The sequence below is a fragment of the Rousettus aegyptiacus genome, unplaced genomic scaffold (assembly GCF_014176215.1).
Source record: "Rousettus aegyptiacus isolate mRouAeg1 unplaced genomic scaffold, mRouAeg1.p scaffold_m13_p_12, whole genome shotgun sequence".
Lineage (NCBI taxonomy): Eukaryota > Metazoa > Chordata > Mammalia > Chiroptera > Pteropodidae > Rousettus > Rousettus aegyptiacus.
Genome location: NW_023416287.1, coordinates 80,701,113 through 80,722,827, shown reverse-complemented (window position 1 = coordinate 80,722,827; position 21,715 = coordinate 80,701,113). Strand labels below are relative to the sequence as shown.

The following is a 21,715-nucleotide window of genomic DNA, read 5'->3' as shown; positions in this document are numbered from 1 at the left end:
ATGCTCTTTGTGGGAGATGCAAGAAACAAGGCTACTTTGGGGGTCCTAGTAGTTCATCATGGAAGACCCACATGTTAGGAAGAAGGAACTTCACAAAGATGTAAACATGGGGACAGATTGCTATTTTCACACCGATGGCGGTGACCAGATTCTGTCACTAAAAGTAATTGAACAAAATATTCTATTTTTATTTAGCATAAAAATACATATATATGCACACCCAGAAATGACAGGAAGAGTGAATTTTTAAAGTGCTAACTGTGGTGGGGCATGAGATTTCAGTGAGATCATAGATTTCCCCCGCCCCTTCCTTGAATTATTTATTTTCTAGCTTTTCTACAGTGAATGTGTATAATTTTAAATTTAAAAGTAGGAGGTTAAACATGTAATGTTGCAGCATGAATCTTTCTTTACCTTCAAGTTTAGTGAATCAAAAAAATATATATATTCTCTTTGGAAGAAACTACTTACTTAGTACTATCGTTATATTGAGTTTTTAAATGTCTGGTTTTGTGGATCATTGCCAACTAATCTTACATCCTTAAAAAAGTTTCCAAAGGCTTATTCCTTCTGGGTCATTTTAAAAACAAGTAGCAAAGCCGTTTTTCATTGGTGAGAGAATTTTGGCTTAACAAACTGGCCTCGCGTGAAGGTGTAACAGAAGCCTCCCTTTGTGCTCCTAGCAGTACCTTGACAATGTGGCGATGCTTTTCCAGCAAAGGAACACTTCTCTAGCTAAAACTCGGAATCTATCAAAGGTTCCCTTTCAGGAGGAAGCGTGAAAGAATTCTGAGTCTGCGTAAATTCTACATATTTTACATTAAAATAGTTTTCTTGCCCCCAAATTCTTGTATGGAGGATTTACACGTGTTTACTTTATGGTCCAAATGGAAATCAGCATTGCTATTTCTAAAAGAACTGTTTAAAATGTCGGTAAGATTATTTTTAAGATTACATAGATCTCATTGTAATTCCTGTTTTAATATCAGCAGGCACAGCTGTTTGGTCCAGAAATGGAGGACAGGCCTCATCATCTCCTAACTACGAAGGACCCCTTCACTCTTTGGTGAGTCTAATCTGCCGGTCTTTCCTCTAGCCGTTTTCAGACCCTGTTTCTCTTTTTGCATCTATTTCACGCTCCAAGATTCTTATTTTCACCAATAGGGACTTCAGAATGACGTTAAGCCCACAGGTTTGGTTAAAGCCAGAATTAGACGATGCTTGTTCCTGCTTATATATTGTAACCCAGATATTACTACAGTATCTGGGCTCTAAAGATCCAGGGCTAGATAAAAGATTAAAATTCCTAGGAGGGTAAAGGCTTCTTTCCCATCTTGGGGAAAGTTCCCTGTCCGTGATTAAATGACTGCTGATGTGAGCACTGCACTTCTAACTCAGCTGTGTAGCTGGAACCTGAGGATGTTATGTATCTCTACCCTGCTTTCCAGAAGAACAGGTTTATAGGAGTTTTCCTCTTGACCTTGGAATAAGAAGCCTGCTATTTCCTTGTTCACTTTGGTTCTCGTAGTGATCTACCAAAATCATAAATCTCTGTTCTTCTAGTAGGGAATAGCTGAAAATTTGCATGAGTTTAATTCATATTATAAATAGTCACATGATGATTCAGTGTCTGACACTCCAGTCTTTCTCAGCTTACAGTGGTGGGGCTGGAGATATGCTCGGAACCCCGGTGCTCTCTGCAGTATCTAGACTCTGTATGAATCAAATGGGGAGGAGTGGAGCAGCAAGGAGCTGTTCGTTTTTCCAGGTCGTTGCCCCTTTTTCCCCATATTTTAAGATGGAACATGGAAGAAGGTGTAGATTTATCTATCGAATATTGTGTTGTCAGCCATTCGAGGTTTTATTTCTTCCCTTCTAAAAAGTCAAATACAAAGGTGAATTTCCCCTTTTGTTGTTCTCTTCCTTGCCATAGTGTGTGAATCATGCAGCTAGACACTTCAGGTAAAGGCAGCTATCAAGTGAAACAACATGTATATGCACTACCTACTTACCCAATGAACCTGCACCCGACAGCCAAATAATCCATAGCTATTTGAAGCGTTTACCTCCTTCAGTTATTTCCTGGGACCCATCTATCAAAACCGATTTTGTCCAACTGTAGAACTGTAAAGGTTGGGTTTATAGTTGTAAAAAAACCTTCAGTTCTCTTTGAATTCTCAACACTCAAGAGGGTATTTGAAAGCAGAAACTGCTTTCTCCGCCGGGAAGCTGTAAGCCAGAAAGGGTCACAGGCACATGCATTATTTCTTTTCATGCTTACGTTTACATTCAGAAGTGTATATATTCATTTCCATGTTTATAAATTAAGAGGCATAGACTCAAAAAAGTTAGCAACTTTTCCAAGGTCACATTAATAGCCGAGCTAGGAGTTTAAGGGAGGTCTCTTAACAGCCAGAGCCCACCAACTCAGAATGCTCTGTACCACAGACTAACTATATTAGACACACATTCTTCCTGTCAGTGTAGAATAATCAGAAATTGTTTTTCTCATACAGTAGAGTCGGTACATCTGTTTGCACAGCCCATTGGAAATCAAAGCGGATTGTAGCATGATCTAGTACAAAGAGGCATTAGAATTGAAGTCAGAAGACTTAGATTTCAACCCAGATTTTACCACTTCCTGGCAGCGTAATGCTCAGTAATTAATTCATTTAATTTCTTCGAGCCTCATTTGCATGTTTATATGGAAAGGATCATAATGTCTTTCCTGCTTTCCTTAACACACGTAGTAAAAAGACCCAGTGGGATGGTATATGTTAACCTTGAGAATAGTTAGTATGCAGAGGTTTATTTGCTATCATCATCGATCACACTGAAAAAAATGAATACGTATCTACATGTCCTTTATCTGCACCAAAAACTATAACATAGGCCTTATCTAGTTGCATAAGACTAGGATCCTAACAGCTGAGGTGGAAAAACAAGGGTCAGTGGATCTTTAACTGTAATTTTAATTGTATAAGGTAGTGAATTCTATAGTATAGTAAGGAATTTAACATCAATTAGGAGCCCCTGGTGAACTTTAATTGAAAAATTTGTGATTCTTGAGTCTTGACATCTCATACCACTTTGGTTGACAGATTGTTGAAGTTTTTTTTCTGTAATCATTTCAAGTCCCCACTTCTTTCTACATATATACATGAGCTGGCGATAAAAGATAGAAAGCAAAATCACAGGTAAAAATCGAAGTACTCAGTAAGAAGTTGCAGTCTGTACGCATTTACCTGTCCCTGACTTGCTATTTGGCACTGTGTCACGTGCCACAGAGGAGACTAAGGAAATACGCCTTTAAGAAGGTCATTTAGTTGAGAAAACCATAAATAGGTCAAACTTTTCATTGTTAATTTTTTAAAATCTTTAACCAGTGTCTGTCATAATGTTCCTTAAATTTAGTAAATATTTTTCTTTTCTAGAGTAAATATAAATTCTCTTGCAAACTAATGCAAGATAGTATAGCATATGTATATTATGATGTCCTGGGAGAATCACTGAATTTTTATTTATGAAAAATAACACTATAATTATGACATTAACATTTTTCACCAGTTTTCTAGGAAGGGCACTACTTTTATTATCATTTAAGGAAATAAACTTTATTGGAAACATATTTAGAAACTCAAAGCGTGGTTTGTGTCAACTCAGGTTTTACTTATCTAACCTATGCACGCATTTCAAACTAAATCGAATTTCACGTCATTTATTAACCGACAGCAAAGCCGAATTGAAGATCGTTTAGAAAGACTGGATGATGCTATTCACGTTCTCCGGAATCATGCGGTGGGCCCGTCCACAGCTATGCCCGGTGGCCATGGGGACATGCATGGTATCATTGGACCGTCTCATAACGGAGCAATGGGTGGTCTGGGCTCAGGGTATGGAACCGGTCTTCTTTCCGCCAACAGACATTCACTCATGGTAAGTGATGAAATTTGCGGGCTCCAGAAGTTATTGTGTAGAATTAGAATTTTAAGTATAGATACTAGTGCTTCTGTTTTTTTTTTTTTCTTTTGTAAACAGCCCTATTGAGATATAATTCTCTTAACATGCAGTTCACCCATTTAAGGTTCCAATGCACTGTTTCAGTATATTCTCGGGGTTATGTAACCATCACCAGTCTAATTTTAGAACATTTTTCCCCCAGCAAAAAAAAAAAAAAATCTCCATTGCCATTAGCGGTTACTCTCCATTATTTTATAGTCCCTAGCAACTACTGATCTACTTTTTCTCTATACCAATTTGCCTGTTCTAGACTTTTCCTTTGAGTGGAATTGTGTATTACATGGTGGTGTGTGTTTTTCTATCATCCTTTACTTAGCATGATATTTTCAAAGTTTATGCATGTTTTATCATATATGAAAGTGTCATTCATTTTTATTGATAAACAATAGTTTGTTATATAGATAGCCATTATATTTATCTATTAATTGGGTGATGGATATTTAGGTTATTTCTGCTCTTTGGCTTTTATGCATAATGGTCCTATGAACATCCTTGTCCAAGTTTTGGTGTGGACACAGGTTTTTGCTTCACTTAAGTACATACCTAAGAGAGCACTGTTGGGTCATTCATTGCTGGTGTTTAAATTCTTCATCTTGGTGACTTTGGTTGAAGTGCCCAATTTATGTTCATGTTGCACTGCCGGCATTTCAGATGTGAATATGGTGAATTTTTTTTTTTTTAATTAAGGAAACTAAATCAATGACTTCTGATTCTGAAAATGGAAGGTAGAAATATATAGTGTGTTTTTCTGTCTAAATGTGTGGTATAGGACCATGTCATTTAAATACAGTTTTATGGCTACATATTCATAAATCTTTATCTGAATAATATTAAGCAGATTTGTCTATGTCACAATTAGAGTTTCAATTTTGCCCCTTACTTTTGCTAAGAATTTGAGAGTGCATCCCTTTTTGGAGTGATTAAGAAGACTCAGAAGAATCTTCCTAACAAAATATTAAGTGATGACTTTAATAAGATGACTGAACGAGTGGAGAATTTAATGTAATTAGTAATTCTGTGTAATTCTGCTCCTTACAAACTTTTGCCTGATCAGCAAACACCTTAATGTCCTGTTTGTAACTTATGGGCTCTTAAAAAGTTGTTTAGAGAAGGTCTGTTTTCCGTTATCACTAAAAAGTCTCTTGTTTAACGATTATTCCAGAAGAATGAAAAATAACTACAGGTTATTCTGAGGCTCTGTGCTTAATAGTATTCTCCTGCCCTCTTTTCAATTTCTCTTAATAAAAGAGTAAGAGTACCATCCTGAGTGGCATGTTATGGAAACCTGCAACCAATTTGAAACCAAAAATACTGATTTATAAATAGAAGCAATGAACTCACTTCTAAAACGTGGAAAGATGTTCTTGAATGCCAAAGCTAAATCTTTTTTTTTTTCCTTGCTTGCTTTTCCTTGACCTCTACCCTAAAAATTCATCATTGAGTAGAAATTGTTTGTCTATTCATGGCAGTTGCTAAGAGTTAACAAAAGGAAAGTCTAGATTTTAATTTAGCTTGGCCTCAGGTAATGTGTTAAATACACTTGGGATGCATATAATATGAGATTTTAGTTTGTACAGCTCTTTTTTTTTAACTACAATGTTTAAACAATACTGCTTTTAATTAAGAAATCTGGCTTTATTAAAAGCCAGATCTGTGACTTATAACCATTTCTGTATATCTGCTCTCAATCAAGGGAAAAATAGTTTAATTTTTGTAGCTGCGTTCGTTTTGCATATGTTAAACGGATGCAACGTGCACCCAGGGCATTGTTCAGAGCCAGCTTTTTCCATAAATATGTTAAGTTTGCTCTTAAATACCAGATGTAGGTTAAGTGGTTCTTTAAAATAATAAACTATACATAGATGCTGTTTGGAACTATTTGACCTTTGAATTGCCTCCTCTTTGAGTCTGATTCAGAGGTGGGATAGGAGGAGGATACTAGAAACATCTTTGGAGATGAGAAGTTGGATGCACCCAGGTAGAGGAGAAAGATAGAATGGAATAGAGCAATAGAAAGAAGGGATATAATCGGCCAATATTACACAGAAGTGTCTTTGATTTTATTTTGGGGGAAAAAAAAAAAAACCATGCTGAAGCAATGAAGGTGCTGGTTTTGCTAATGAGGAAAATTTCTTACCCAGTCCTCTGAAGACATTTATAATTCCGTCAAGGATGGCCACAGAACCAGCCAGACAGTAGAGTAAGTCCAAATATGTGACATGACAACAACCTGCTGCCCTTTAAACCAAGTAAGGTTTTGCAGTCTCTTTCCTTCTCAAAAATACTCAGTGTGCCCCCAGGATCCAGGTTCCTCAGCCTGAAACTCTATAACACGTGTGAACGAGATGGGATTGTCATTTCTTTCCTTGTGCAAACTGGTATGAATTTTCAAACACAAACATAAGAACAAAGGAAATAGTTTTTGAATTTAGTCAGTCTGAAGTTAGCCTTTGACCATTTGATACATTCCACAATAAAAAGGAAGTTGAAGGGGAAGAGGGAAAAAAACACACGCACCCCCCAACAACAAAAAAAAAAAATTCAAGGAGGATACTGGTAATGTTTTCCACATTTGAATTTTAATATATGAAACAGGCTATAAAACTTAGGCCAGCTGCAGTAAATAAAGTAGCAGTGGGAGGTATGCACCGGAAACTGTGGCCGAGCCAGCGCTGGTGGGAGTTTCTTTCCCAACTACACACCTTCACTTGTTCTGGAGGAGAAGCAAGTTGTATAGTAACTTAACACCCATCCCGGGGCAGGTTGTGTTCTGAGCAAACCTGCTTTATGACCCTCCTTAATAATTCCTTCTGATTACGGAATAGACAGCTCTGAATCCCCTCGACCTTCAATCCTCTTCTCGTTTCCTCTCTCCCCGCCTTCTAAAAATCAAAACGAAATGGCTTGATAACTTGGAAGATGATATAAGCATTTCTTTCTGCAGCAGCTTGAAATCGTGGTGGGGGAAAAACCGTGGTTCTGCCTCAGCTATTATGTTATCTCATTTAATTGCTAACATATTGTACTTAGCTTTTGATTCATAAAATGTTTTCCTTGGAGTTCTGAAGTAGGTCTTCAGTGATTCACTAAGTATTAGTATAATGAAAGGGATTTTTTTCACAGCAGCATGGCTCATAACACTAGAATGAATGTTGTATACTTGTGGGCTTTCTAAATGATATTATTTGGCCATGCTCTTTTTTGTGCAAAAACCTTCACCAGCTTTTCATTATCTACAAGATAAAGACCAATTTCTAGCCTAGCTTATAAAGTCCCATTGCCATTTACCAAAAGCCTTATGTTTAGCCATCCCAATATGCAAAAACTTTTCCAGCAATACCAGTCTGTGCATATTATCAGAATTTCCCTTTGATATTCTAACGAGACACTTCTATAGCTATCTGGATTGGCCTGCCATACCCACTTCTCCCTGTTCATCTCACCCCACCGATTCTCAAAGTTCTGATTCAAATTCTGCCTCTTCCAAGAAGCCTTCCCTTGCTACCTCCACCTGTGATGGTCATTTTCTTCCTACACTCATAGCACTGGGAATCATACGATTGGCTAGATATTTATCTTTCCTAGTTATGCACAGCTGTATATCTTTTGTAGGTAAGACTTTTGCCTTACCAACTATGTCGTAAATTCCTTGAGTACCATGTGTTACATTTTGTTTCCATCCCAGTAAATAATCGGTTAAAAGGGAAGAAAGGAAACACATTTTCTGTGTGCCTGACAAGTTGCCAGCCCCACTGCTAGGTGCGTGGTATGTCATGTCACGCAGTCTTCACAAGAGCCCAGTGAGGATGGTAATGGCGTACATTTTACGTCTAAGGCTCAAATGAGCCGTAGGTTTGAGCCGTCTCAAGTCACAAAGCTGGATTTAAACTCAGATACGTTGACTCCAAACCACATGTCCTTTTTTACTATCATGAGTACTCCCCAGAGATTGTCTGTAGGTACGTATTTTAAGAATTAATTTTAGGCGAAAAGAGCCTGTGATTTTCAAATCCTGGTAAACGTTTACGATGAAAGAAGAGTCCCGGTATCTCACGATGAAGTTCCCAGAGCAGCTCTCTACCCAAAGGTAAAGAACTTTTATCTCACGATGAAGTTCCCAGAGCAGCTCTCTACCCAAAGGTAAAGAACTTTTCCTCCAACGTGGCAGTATTTTGATTAAAACCCACATTGTGTAAACACTTACTCTTAAATCCACATGTCTGTGCAAAGTGGCAAGAGGTGTGAACTCTCCTTCCTAGGGTTCTTAAAGTAATAAATTTTAAGTCCTTTTTCCTACTATAACCACCCACTTTTCCAATAGAATCAGATCAGAAACCTCTGAATGTGGGAGAATAAGAAAACAGCTGGGTTTGTTCCTAACCTCATCAGAAACTCTTACCCAGGTATAATCTCCTCTGTGCCTCTGATCTATCTCCATGGTTAATCCTGATATCGAATTAGATTTTTTATAAATTATTGAAATGGCAATTTTCCAAATATAATTGTCTTCATTATTCATTCAGTATTCAGGTCCACGGATGAGACCTGAAAGATAGCCTTGCAGATGACCTAATCTCCTCTTTTAACTGAATAAGAACAAAACCCATATCAAAAATGTCTTCATGCGACTCTGTATGTGCGTCTAATTACTTGTCAGGAGAGCCAGCAACGATAGGATCGTTTAGCTAAAAAGCTCCTATACTATTAATACATAATATTAGTGTGGTTCCCGGATCCTTTTTGTTTTAAGTCCATTTATTCATTTCAAAACCATTTATCAAATGGTAACCAAATGCCGGGCTCTATGCTAAGAGATGGTCTCTGCTCCCAAGGGGTTCACAGTCTAGTAAGAAAGGACACACTTAAAAACAAGTCGCTGCGGCAGTATGGTCAGCTCCATAAGGGGGGGCAGCCCCAGCTCTGTTATCTGAGAGCGAGGGATCACATCGTCCCTTGGTAGAGGAGTAGTGATCACCTAAGGATCTAATTGCTCTAGTTGACTTAGGGGTGGAGGAGCCCTATGAACTCACACCCACACCTGTTCTCTACAGCATCCCGTGACCCCTTACTAGGACACCCCAGTGGGGTGTTGCACGCTTCAGAAACCACTGATAGACGCCAATCTTAGCCCAGTTTCCCTCTGATCAATAGCATTTTTAGTTTGACTTTGGATTTAAAAGAATTTATCAGAAGACCATTTGTTAGGTGAAGAAGCACCTTTGTATTTAACTGACATTAAACACGGGAGAACTTTTATTACCTAGCGCCCCAGAGGATGAACAATTTAAATTAGTTTTGCTTTCATAATTCTTGAGATTTAGGACCATTGAATTTTGGATTATAAAAGCACCCCAGAAGTCCCTGAGCCTATGGCCTTTATTTTATGGCCAAAGACTGAGGCCCAGAAAAGAGAAGTGACCCTAGCATGGATCCTCTATAGTTATTGGCCAAGCTGGGATTAAAAACCAGATGAGCAAGCAATGAGACCAGCACTCTTTGTACTAAATCCCACACTACTGCAGCAAACTTCCTCTCTAACCTAATACCATAGCAATTTCAAAACTGTGGCTGGTATTACGAACCGTTCTGTTACTCTGACTTAACTCATGAAACCCAAGAAAACTCTTCAGTTGCCCTTTGGCTCCCTGCCACATGTTGCTACATAGTTCCACCAATCATACTTAGCAGTGACAGAGGGTAATGGGCAGAGGTGTGATTTCTTGGGTAGTGCTTACTGGTATGTAGTCATGGGAGTGGCAGAAGTCAGAGAACCTTGTTTCTATGCAGACCTCTTCAACAAAGCTGTGATCTGTAGAGGCTCCATTATGTTCACTCTTGTGTTTTCATGGATTCTGAGTCCACAAAATTCCTTTTCTAAGCAGTTATTACCATAGAATCTCAGAGACCTGAGAAGTCATCTCTATTCACATCGCCCCTTCCAAGCAGTCAGCAAGTCTCTATCAGCCTCCTTCCTTCAAGGGTGAGCAGTTCAAAATGACCACAAAGCCCATTTCCATCAAATGATAGACGAGTCTTCCTCACAGCCAGCCCACATTTACTTCTCTTCACGGTCCTCATTTTCTGCCCAGAGTTACCCCTAAGTCAACCCAACAAATATTTGAATCTATTCGGTACTTTTTCTCTATTAAAAAGTTTTGACGTTGTAACTTTCCAGTGCATCCTCCCTAATATATAAATAATTTTTTTTTCTGGGATCTTTAGGTGTGTAGAATTTCAAACTGAACACATCGCTCAAGGAATTACCAGGTTACCCTAGGATAGATCTATCACTAGACCCATTCAATATACTATATATATTCTTTAAGGCCACCTACCAAGATCCTATTAGCTTTTTTTTGATGGCTTCATCATCCTGCTAACAAATTTTTAACTCGTAATCAATTGAAATTCATGAGCTACATGTCTCTTAACTATCCTTGTATACTTTTTGTTGTACCAGCACAAAACTTCACACAACACCTTTAAATTTCATACCTCAGCCTTCAATCTATTTCCAGTCTAAGGATCTTCTTGAGGCCCTCCTCACTCACTCACATATTGTGCCAGCTCTGTTGCTGGCAGATTTGATGTGTGCCATTGATGCCCACATCAAAGCCATAAATAAAAATATTGACCAGGGAGACCATAAAGCAAAAAGCCCGAGGTTCAGTACAGTAGTTATTTCTGTGCCCACATCATCCCCTGCTCGTTGGGCCGCTTCTGTCCACCTGATTTTCATCTGATGCCGTCTGCCTTTTATCACTTTGTCCATAGCATTATCACGAGACATCGGGCATGCAGCATTCTCGTGAATGAGGAAATGAGCTTTGTCCAGAAAGCCTTGTTCTCAGTAGAAGCAAACTGAGTTCAAGAGGTTATTGCCTGTATTTCAGAGCGCTTCGAAACTGCCTTTTCAATAGCCTGTTACAAACTTTCACCCAAGATCTTAGTCATCGAGTTCATCTTTCTAAAACTACTAGGTCGTTTTTTTTTTTTTTTAATTAAGATATTTGCCTACCTCTCATTTCCACCATTTCTCCTAATCTCCACAATTATTGAGTGTTTCTGAGAGCAGATTAGTGTCCTCAATGTAGTTGTTAGCTATATGAAATGCCACTTTATTTTAAGAAAACATAAAGAGAAAAAAGAACAGAAAGAACAGACTTAAAGAAATTCTCTTTGTTTTATTAAAAAAAAATTTTCCCTCAGCTTTATCGAGTTAAGTATTAACATTTAACATATATAAGGTTAAGGTGTCCAACGTGATGATTTAATGCACTCATATTTTGCAAAATGATTACCACAATAAGGTTAGTCGATGCCACCATTCTCTCACATAATTACCTTTCTCTGTGTTAATTACTATCACTGTGTTGTACATTAGGTCCTCAGAACTTATCCATCTTATAACTGGACATTTGCACCCTTTTACCAACATCTCTTCATTTCTCCCACCCTTTTCCAGTTCCCAGCAACCACCACGCTGCTCTTTTATTTCTTCGAGTTTGTTGGTTCTTAGACTGTATATGTTCAACGAGAACATATAGTGTTCGTCTTGACTAACTCAAAGAAATCCTCTTAACTGTGGATTAGTTACAACAGCTTCAGAATTTCTGAGCTCACCATCTGATATTTATGTATCAATTCAGACAAAAGTCAAGAGCTTTTGAATATACCCATCGCAATGCTACCATTTTCACTCCAGTAGCAACCCTTAAGACAAGCAATTGGAGCATGATGCATGACCAGATCCCACAGCAGTGGATCCAAATTAGGTATATCCCATTGTTTTCCCCCCAATACCTATTTTACTCAAATTCAGCCCCTGTGACCTAAAAACAAGAGTCAGTCAGTCTACGCCGGACCATGAAACCTAAAGGACACTCTTTCTTCATGCTTCTAGGACAAACCAAGCCTCATTTCTTCATTTTTCCCCCTAAAATATGTGTTTAGCATCCTGGCATTATGAACTTTAAATAAAAACAAAAACTTGTTTTCTCCACTTTTAAAATATAAAAACATATTTAAAACAGATTCTATAACCTCATCATACTTTGACTTTGCTTTCTTCTTAAATAAAAGAGGGGAAAAGCAAATAGACCTTGTAATGACACAGCCACCATTATATTTTTTACTGAACTTTTATGGGAACAAGGACACAATGCTAAACTTATAATTTTGAAAAGGCACAACCCTTATATTAAAAAAAAGTATTACCCTTTTCTCAAGAAAGAAGAGTTAGGGGTAGGAGTGGGAATATATATTGGATGTATTAGAAAATATACAAATGTTCATTCACTCATCCCTTGCTCTAGATCCTGTAGGGGATACCTAAATGTCTCTGATCCTGCTGCCATGTGACTCTGGGAGAGTGAAACTCAAGTATGTGCCTAACTATAATGCAAAACAGAATAATTAAGTGACTTAAGAAGCAATTCGGAGAAGGGTAAACATTGTCCAGCCTAAGGGGACAGCTAGGAAAAGCTTTTTGCAGAAAGTGCCACGGAGTTCATATTAGAGACTCTGTAGGATTTCGACCATTAGAGACAGGCTCGACAGGTCATTACAGAGCCATAGAGTAAACACATGATTTTAAAAATGCAGAAAATAGAGGATCTTATGTGCACGAGTGGAGGCGAGGAAATCACCGGGTGGTGCCAGCCCTGGCCGTGCCCAACCAGAGCTGCCCTGGGCGAAAAGCCCCTCCTCGAAGCACAGCAATTGGCTCGAATATTTCACATGAGAGTCCACAGGAAGAGCGAGTCTTCGTGTATATTTTTTTACATCCAAATTAAATTAAGTCATGGAATTTTCCACCCTTAGGAATTGAAGTAGCAGCTCATGAAGTAATTCAGTTATGTCATTCATACCAAAACAGAAAATACTGGAGCAACTTGGCACTGTTTAAAAGCCAAGACTAGGCCTTGGCCATTTTATTTTTTATTTTTTCAAAATCTGTGGCCGTCGTGTTATTTTAACTTTTATTGTGGCTATAAATTTTTCAAATCAAAAGTATCTTAATTGCTTAGAAAACAGAAATGTAAAATGGGTTCAAAATAAGAAGAGGATTGAAGCAAAGCAGATTTAGGAGTGAAAACCTAAAAAAAAAAAAAAACTTTAACTACATTTCTGAAATGTGAGGATTCTACCTAATTGGTTGGCATTCACAGTTGTGCATAATTATAGCTTCTTCTATATCCATAAATTGTCTTAAACTCTAAAGTTGAGTTTAACCACAAGATCTGTCCAATATTAGTTAAATGACATCTTTGGGGAAGCATTATCCTGATACAATAGCCACGTTTATTTTCGAGCAGATAATTGGACACATTGTCAAAAACCAAGGTATTGAGTTTCCACGTTTTAATTTCGCGTTTTCCTTCCCCCCAGCTTCTGCACATGGATGGGTCTCATTTGGAGCTGAAAGTGTGTGAAAGTTATTGGAGAATGGTAGTCTCTGGGTAATGTTTCTGTAAGCTGCCCAAAATTTCTCCCTGTAGTCTAGATGGGAAACAGCTGGTTTTTGTTTAAAAAGCTGTTTTGCGAAATGTCTGAATCTTGAGGTGTAGAACTGAGGTCACCAGTAAAGCAGGTGCTCAGGAACAAGTGAGAAAGACTCTGGGGACTGGCTGGCCCAGTAATCTTCTTCAGGGTACTTCCTATTAGAGGAAAAAGTGTCGAAGTTGGCTCCTTTATTTGGGACGCAAACAGATAGACGTAAGTAATCGCATTAGCGATGCTATTAGAAGTCCAGTATCTCGAATGTAGCCAGCCCTTGAGTAAGTAATTAGCTCGGTATGAAAGAAACCAAAATGGTCATTTCCCTCACAAGGCTTCAAATACAAAAGTCTAAGGTTTTAGCTTCCCGTAGATATTATAAGTGCTTGAATTTCCTCTCTGAATACACCAACAGCAAAAGAACTACAATTTCAAATAAGTAGTCCCATAACCCAGTTATGTCCTCTGAGTTTATGGGTGCCATCTAAGGGAAAGGAAGAAAAGAAACCTGAATTGGCAAGACCAGTGCCAGAGCAGTTTTGAAAAAGGCAAAATAGGAAACATGTGGAGTCACTAAAGTCCAGTGCACGTCAGATATCCGCCAGTCTGGAGATGAAAGGAAACAGCCTCCTCCCCGGGGAGCTGGAGGTTATTAGCAGCTGTTTATCCAGTCGGGAATAGAGATTAACATTGTAGTTTGTTTTTTTTTTTTTTTTTTTTTTTTTTTTAAAGAACTAGAAGATTTGTTTGGGAAGTTGGCTCTTCATATCAAGTCACTGTGCATTGCCAAAAAAAACTTCCTTTCTCAGAACTCGTGTACTCAAGTTGAGCAATGTTATGATTCTCTGAGAAACTCTGGATCACCAAAAAGTCTATCTCCATTAAATAGAACAGAAAAGGACAGAAATGGATAGATGTCTGCGACTGACACATTTCTTTGTACTCTTTTAGACTGTGAAACTAGCCGTTTGGTCTGTTACCTGTTCTCGAGCCTGCCTCTAAGTGGGACTTTCTTCCCCATGTACCCCTAACTTCATCTTTGCCACTCTAAAGCATACACAAGTGGATTTTGTACCTACCTACTGCTTATAAAATGCCTTCTCATGACATATTGGAGAAGCTGCTTGGTAGCTTTATTCTTAAAGAAAAGAGAGAGAGAGAGAGAGAGAGAGAGAGAGAGTTGGATATTGGTATTTTTTCTCTGATTTAATGCTACTCTTAATGTCATTTTCTTTTATTAAATCCTTTCTTTCGCTTTTGATCTTCTTTATAGCAGAGCCACTGGTCATATGGAAACTATTATTAGAAGATGAAAGACTTCATTGCAGTTAAATAAGAGTGAATCATTTGGGCCAATAATACACACATACAGTGAAGTACCATTTGTGTCCAAATGCCGTATGTTGTTCGCTTTGTAGCAAAGCCGTTGAGGTTTATAAAGATTTAAAAAAATCTACTTTTTGTCCAAAATATTTAGTCTGACAATATGAAAATATATTAATATGCAATTCTTAGCTGCGTGTTGATATACTATGTAAATAACACCGCCTTAAAATGTAAAAATAGAAATCCTAAACTTCCACTTAAAGTTGAGATACTATTTAATTAATGTTAAATATCAGGTTTTTAAAAATATATGTAGATGATATATACCAAAATTCTAATCATTCAAAGCCTACCTACAATGCCACCTTCTTCTCTAAGTAGTCCTGGTTTCTCAGTCAGATATGATTTCACCTATCCTTTAAAACCCTACATGAACCTGTATTTTTTCATGACATTCATCTTATTTTTCCTTATATAGCAGTTCTATTAATCCACCATTAAGATAAGAGCCTATAATGGGATAGACATGTCTATTTTTCATTATTTTTCCTCAAAATGCCTAAATAGTGTCATGCATACAGTTGATGTTCAAAAGGCATTTGTTGAATTTAAAAAAATGTTTATTGTTTGATCAAAACCTGCTTTCTGTACATTTAACAAAATCAAAGGTTTTAGATTTCAGAAATAGTCTCATGGACGCAGGCTATTTTCGTCATCATTGACTATTTAGGAAGCATCTAATTACTCATCGTAATACCGCGACTCTGTACGGTGACCTCTGCACCTAGTCCTTGCCATGAGGACACTTACATCTCAAGACAAGTATAGGCTTTATGAGCGGCAGCAGAAAAGAATCATTGAAGTGTATGCCCCATCCTATTACACAAAATCCTTGAGTGTGTTTTAGGGGCGTGTTCATAATCACAGTCAGGAGGGAACCCTCTCCAGGCTCAGCAAGATAATGAGAGCTCTGGAGATCCAGGACAGTCCAGGAAGAGTTAGAGTTAGGGTATCCGTGGCACCAGTAAAAGAGAAGAGTTTGGTGAGTCGTGGCGAGGTAACCAGCCCTGGAAGACAAAGCAGGAGGGGCATTGTTCAAGCCTCAGCGATGTGGGAGTGAACTCAGCAAGCTGGTCACAAGTAGATAACTAAAGCTTGAGATTAAGGAATTTAAAAATAGGAGGGGCCTAGAATGGCCCTAGGCTGTCAAGGTGAAGGATGCAGAAGCATAAGGTATTGATCTTAGACCTGATCTGTAGAATAAATAAAATCCATGCTGGAACTTTGATATGCAAGAGCCCAAGTGGTGGGTGGAGAATATGGCATTAAAAGGTGAGTAGAAAGCAATACAAAAGAAATGTTTCATTTGTTCAGGCAAGCTTCTTTACACTTCCACTTCCTTTTCAGGTATTTTACCATAAGCACATGTTTCTTGGATAATAAGAAAAGCATTTTAAACATAAAGGCCAATTAAGTAAGGATAAATCCCTGGCACTGGACCTCCTGGGCTGGCTACGGAACACTTTGTGTGGAAGCCGGGCCCGTGGTCATGTACTCACACAGGTGTGCTTACGCTACAGGGATCCGAAAGTGCTCATTGAGTGTTCAGTTGTCTTTCACTTCACACCAAACAAAAGAAACTGCTGACCAGCACTTGCAGCATTCCACCTCAGTCCGTGCTAGGTGGGCTCGGTCACTAAGCGCGGGTTAACTTCGTTCCCTTCTTACCGGCCTGCTACCTGGGGAGCGGGGAGGATGGAATGGACTCTTGTTAACCACGGTGAGAAGGCCCTGTTTGGTGGGCTACATCAGTTCTGGTTTCCGCTGTAGGAAAATGATGTCAAGAATTGGGGGTGGAGGGTGGAGATACAGAGGGGAGAAATGAAACAGTTTTAATAGATGGGACTTATGAGTTAAGAAAAAAAAAAAAGATGAACTGAAATCAGATAACAGCCATTTGCATCTCTCAAACTAGATCACAGAATCATTCATTTGAACTATTTTGGTGGACATCATGGGAGTTTCGGCCTAGCTGATCACATGACAGGTCAGCACTGCCAAGATCAAGGGTCATTTAGATCATGTTTAAATCCTCTTAAAAATTATCTTATCACTTGCAGAATAACCATTAAATAAATCTCCCCAGAATTGCCCAAGAAAGAATTACCTTAAATCTCAGGCAAAGCAGGAGTGAAGCTGTGAGGTTTGGGGAGTCGGGGGGAAGGAACATGTGTTCCTAAGACAGTTAGGAAGTCTTCTCCCAAAGAACATCTCCGAAGAATTAAAATCCAAACAAAAGAATTGAATCCAGACCAGACTTTAGTGGAAAATCTTTTAAATGTTTAATCACATGAATTAAAAAAATAGTCTAATAGTCTTTTAAACTGAGGAATATGGAAATATATTTGTGGTTGAAAGGTGTCCTCGATGTTGAACCGTTCTCACACAAAAGAGTTGGTCATTAGAGATAGGTCTTGTTTTCTGCAGAATCTCAGTGCGCCTCTGGTACTATTTCTCGCGGTATCCATCTTTCGCTGCCATTTCATGAACTTCTGGATTCCCACCGGTGAGCTATTAAAAAAAAATTTCATGACCACTTTCTACCTCTTTAAAGGATGCACTTTTGGACTCAGTGGTATTTTGCACATTTGGGAAAATAAGTTTGCTTTCTCTAATATGACAGAGATCTGGCAAGATAATTGAAACTGAAATCTAGCGCTCTATAACTGTCATGTATAATTGATATTTCATGGAGAGATTACAGTTCAGAAACCAAAACTGTTTTCTGTGTCAATGGGTGTCTAATTACAGTAAAAGCCCATCAACTTTTCTTTTACGTTTATGGCAAAACAAGAAAAGAGAGAGAAGAAAGTAAAAGTTCCCAGGACTTTTTTCTTTGTCCATTCTTTTTAAAAAATATCTTTGTCAAAAGAAAAATTTTGAACCAAATGCATTAATAGCAAACTTTCATTTTGATAATACCAAAATGTTTCTAATGGCATATCTGGTGATGTGTCATTATTGCTTGGTCTAGAAATTGATGACAAGTTTCTGAAATATCCCATCCTGCACTCTTTTAGAAAGATTATGGTAGAAGAGAAGGAACTGAGGTCTGAAAGCCTGTTTCGAAGCAGTTATCTCTGGAGATAACATTAACAAGGATTGAATAACTGCCAAATGAAATTTAATACATTTTCCCATCCATGAAATAGGCCTCTTAAATACAACAGAATAATTACTTTCACAATACTCCCTGGAAACAAAGAGAGCAGAAACATTGGATGTCTTTTTTGTTTGTGGTGTTTGTTGTTAGCTTGAGGATCAGGATAAGGATATTTACCAGGATGCTGTACGCATCCCCATATAAAAACGGCCTTGCCAACAGCCACCTAATTTGAAGCTGCATATCTTTTAAATCTGTTTATGTTGGAGTAGTTGTAGCAAATATTAAATTTTGTAATTTAGTTAAGACATCTTCGCCTTGGCCTGAGTTGGTGAACTGCGATATTTTTTTCCTCTGATAAAGACAACTAAAATGATTTTCATATCCATATCTGTATCTATACACACACACACACACACACACACACGCACAGAGATACACATACACCCACAAGTGTACACACACAGTTTTAAAACAGAAGTTCAAGACTTTTTTCCATTAAATTTGATATACATCCTCTCAAATTATTCAGTGTTGTTATAAAGTTTCCAAGTTCAAAATCCATTTTAGTCCTCTAACTAGATGTTCGCTAAGTCACCTAACCTTTCAGCCTTAGCTTTCTTCTCTGTAACATGAGGAATTTTGCCTACCACATTTCGAAGTCTCTCCAAGCCCTTAAACTCTGTCCACTGTGATTGAAAAGCCCTTCTATCATAGCAGTCCTCTCCTCAGAAAGCAAGGTTATTTAAAATGATGTGATACTTACAAGATTCCAAGAAGTACTGTACCTTTAAAATTATTTAATTATCCTCGATGACAAATTAACACAGAATTTAAATAGCTGTTTCAGAATTTGAATATAACTTGACTTAAGATGCACTGTAACTTAGATATTTGCACATAAGAGCCATCACCGATGGGGCTTGTGGAAGGGGCAGTCATGTTTGAAGCACATGATCTGGCCTCCTCTTCCTCTTTTGTAGCTCATTGGACCAGGAATGAGGACACCTGATCTTAAGGTGGCCCATGCATAGGACAGCCCATATTTGCTTCGAAATAATGAACTAGACCATCAGATGATCTGGGCACTCTGAACTCAGGAGTACTAAGACAGGGCGGGACTTAGTGGCAGGTCTGCAACTGGAAAGAATGTACCATGAGATACCACAAAGGAAGAGTCCAGGCTAGAGTCGTGAGGGGGGAAGAAGCCAGAGAGAAACAGAGGGTGCCCACGGAGGTACGTGGTGGGCCAAGTGGCTCGTGAGAGACAAGGAGTAACCTTAGGTCCTGAGAGCTCTCTGGTTCCAAAACCTTATTACAGAACACTTCATGATAAATCTTTTACTTGAGCAAGCTTGAACGAGGCTCTGGTTCTTACTATTAAAACCTCCACATTAAATTGATGATCAGTACCCAAAAATCTCACGAAGGATCATTATAAGCTCCATGAGGCCAGGGCCACATCCAGGTTATTCACTGCTGTGATCCCAGCACCTCACAGAGTGACAAGCATGGACTAAATTAGTAACTATTTCTGGAATTAATAAACGTACTCTTTGATCAATTAATTAACAAGTATCGAACAATTTTTAGATTTTACTTTTAGCATAAATATATCTAAAACCACATCGTATGTAACTATAAGAAGAATATCCTTAAAGACTGCAAAAAAAAAAATTTACAATCAATACTGATAAAATTAACAGTCTTTATAGGCTGGTTGTCATCAACATTAAAAACTATTGCTTATCTAGATGAAAAGGTTATCAAAATAGGGCTTTAATGAAGTATAGATTTTCTTTTTTTAAAAAAGGCACCATCCTTAGAATTTATGTGTGGGTTGAAGGAATCTGCTTTTTCCTTACATTATTGTCTATCTGTTGTGTGAGAGGTGGGCAAATCCCGATCCTTGTATAGATACAATGAGTTATTATGGTGATGGATTTGTACCGGCCATATACTGTCTTTCTTTTCTTGTCTCTTATGTGACCAGAAATAATGTTTCTGAAAGAGAAGTCAATAGGACATGCCATTTGTGGCCAAGTAAACATGCAAAGCAACACTGATTCTTCAGATTGGAATATTATTTCACAGCCACAGGCAATGGAATTGATCCTGGAGAATCGAGCTCATTATCACATGGATCTGGACCTCTTATCAGTCATTCATTTGACCTGGAATAGACATAGTTTACAAGAGAGGCCTTAAAACATTAAGGATATCTTTATTCCCCAACTTCCTTTTTGGAAAATGATCAACATTATTTGAGATAATCTAAGGTGATTTGTAGAAAATGAATAAAATTGAGTAACATGTATGGCTAAAATCTAAACAAAAATAGAGCTGGGACCCTGCTCTCAAACATACATTGTAACATTTAAGATTTTGCTATTGTCGTTCAGGAGAAAGATCTAAAATCAAATGGGTGTGAACAAAGTAGAGAGAAGGAATGCAGAGATGATCATGAGTGAAGGCAGCTTGAGATCTGAGGGCTCTGAAACTCACAGACCCTCGTCGTTATGCCGTGTGCAAGTATTTTCGGTTAGAACACATAACACTATCTATAATGATTACGTACCAGTTGTTTTTCATATTGCTGCTTCTTGCAATAAACATGGGACTTGTTCTCTAGAAATTCTGGTATTATTTTCTCCATTTTGGATTTCGGTAATTTATCCATGGTTACACAATTCTAGTTAGAACCTATCATTGTATTCTTTCCATTGTCTTCCACAATAGTTGAACCAAAGAAAATATAAGGTTATCGATTGTGAGGTTTTTTTCCTCTTATAAAAATTAATCCCAATGTGATCCAGATGGGGTTAAAAAAAAAGAAGAGAAGAAAAGAAAGAAATTGCAGGATCAATGTCTAAATACGTTTTAAATGAAAAGCAAAATATTAACCTTAAATTGTGCCACAGATGACTACAAAGAAGGCTTAAAATTTTAATAGAGTGATTCTAAAATATAAGTGTACATCTCTGTTATGCTCAAATCGGTGGCTACCTTCAGTGATTTCAACTTAGAATCATCCCTTCTGGAAATTCAAGAAATGAAATCCACTGGCAATACCAATAAGTATGAATCAGCACTAAGGTAATTATTTAGGTTAATCTGATTGACGGACTTAAAGAGCTACCGTTTGATCAAGGCCCGTGAAATTCATGCTTTACAAGTTGACATCTTAGATTGAAAGGATAATCATTGATTGGTAAATGCACAAATATAAAAATGGCAAATCTAAACCTGAATGAAAATAGCTATCACTCTTTGTTCAGATGGAAAATAAAAATATATACCAGCAGTGAGTGAGAAATGGGCGAAGGCACTGTGTGGGCCTGGTCTGCCTGGAAGCCGTCAGGCTTCAGGTACAAATGAAAGACAGGAGTAGCACGGCAGCGGCACTACCCGTGTGGAGCGGGCCTGCACTTCTTCCCCGGAACTCCAGAAGCCTTGACTAGAACCAGTGCGTGAAGTGTGCAAGGAGGCCGGCTTGTGGCGGAACTGGAATGGACCACTTTGGGTATCAGTACGTTGCCGGCATCCACACCATTTAGAACATGCCGGAAAGCAGCACCGGTGCCTAGGTGGCAGACAGGACTGGGCTCCTCAGAGACCTCAGCTTTGACATTCGTGTATACTTTCCTAATGCTCACGAGTCTTAAATCCTTCGCTATGCTTGCTGTATTTTGAATCTGAGCAATCAGT

The 21,715-nt window shown here is 38.2% G+C and overlaps 1 protein-coding gene and 1 long non-coding RNA gene across 39 annotated transcripts in view; both read left to right on the top strand.

Annotated features, from left to right (window-relative positions):
- Positions 1-21,715, top strand: part of TCF4 (transcription factor 4) — a 334,414-nt gene that overhangs the window by 300,521 nt on the left and 12,178 nt on the right. For 29 of the 38 annotated variants that reach the window (XM_036230077.1, XM_036230071.1, XM_036230075.1 and 26 more), the window contains 2 exons: positions 990-1,066; positions 3,733-3,936. In XM_036230077.1, the coding sequence (XP_036085970.1) occupies positions 990-1,066; positions 3,733-3,936 (281 nt within the window). The remainder of the gene's footprint in view (positions 1-989; positions 1,067-3,732; positions 3,937-21,715) is intronic. The other 9 variants (XM_036230073.1, XM_016129103.2, XM_036230070.1 and 6 more) reach the window with 1 other exon arrangement.
- On the top strand, positions 3,943-19,812 carry LOC118610049. Its single transcript, XR_004953735.1, has 2 exons — positions 3,943-8,107; positions 8,161-19,812. It is a non-coding gene; the product is annotated as an uncharacterized LOC118610049 (long non-coding RNA).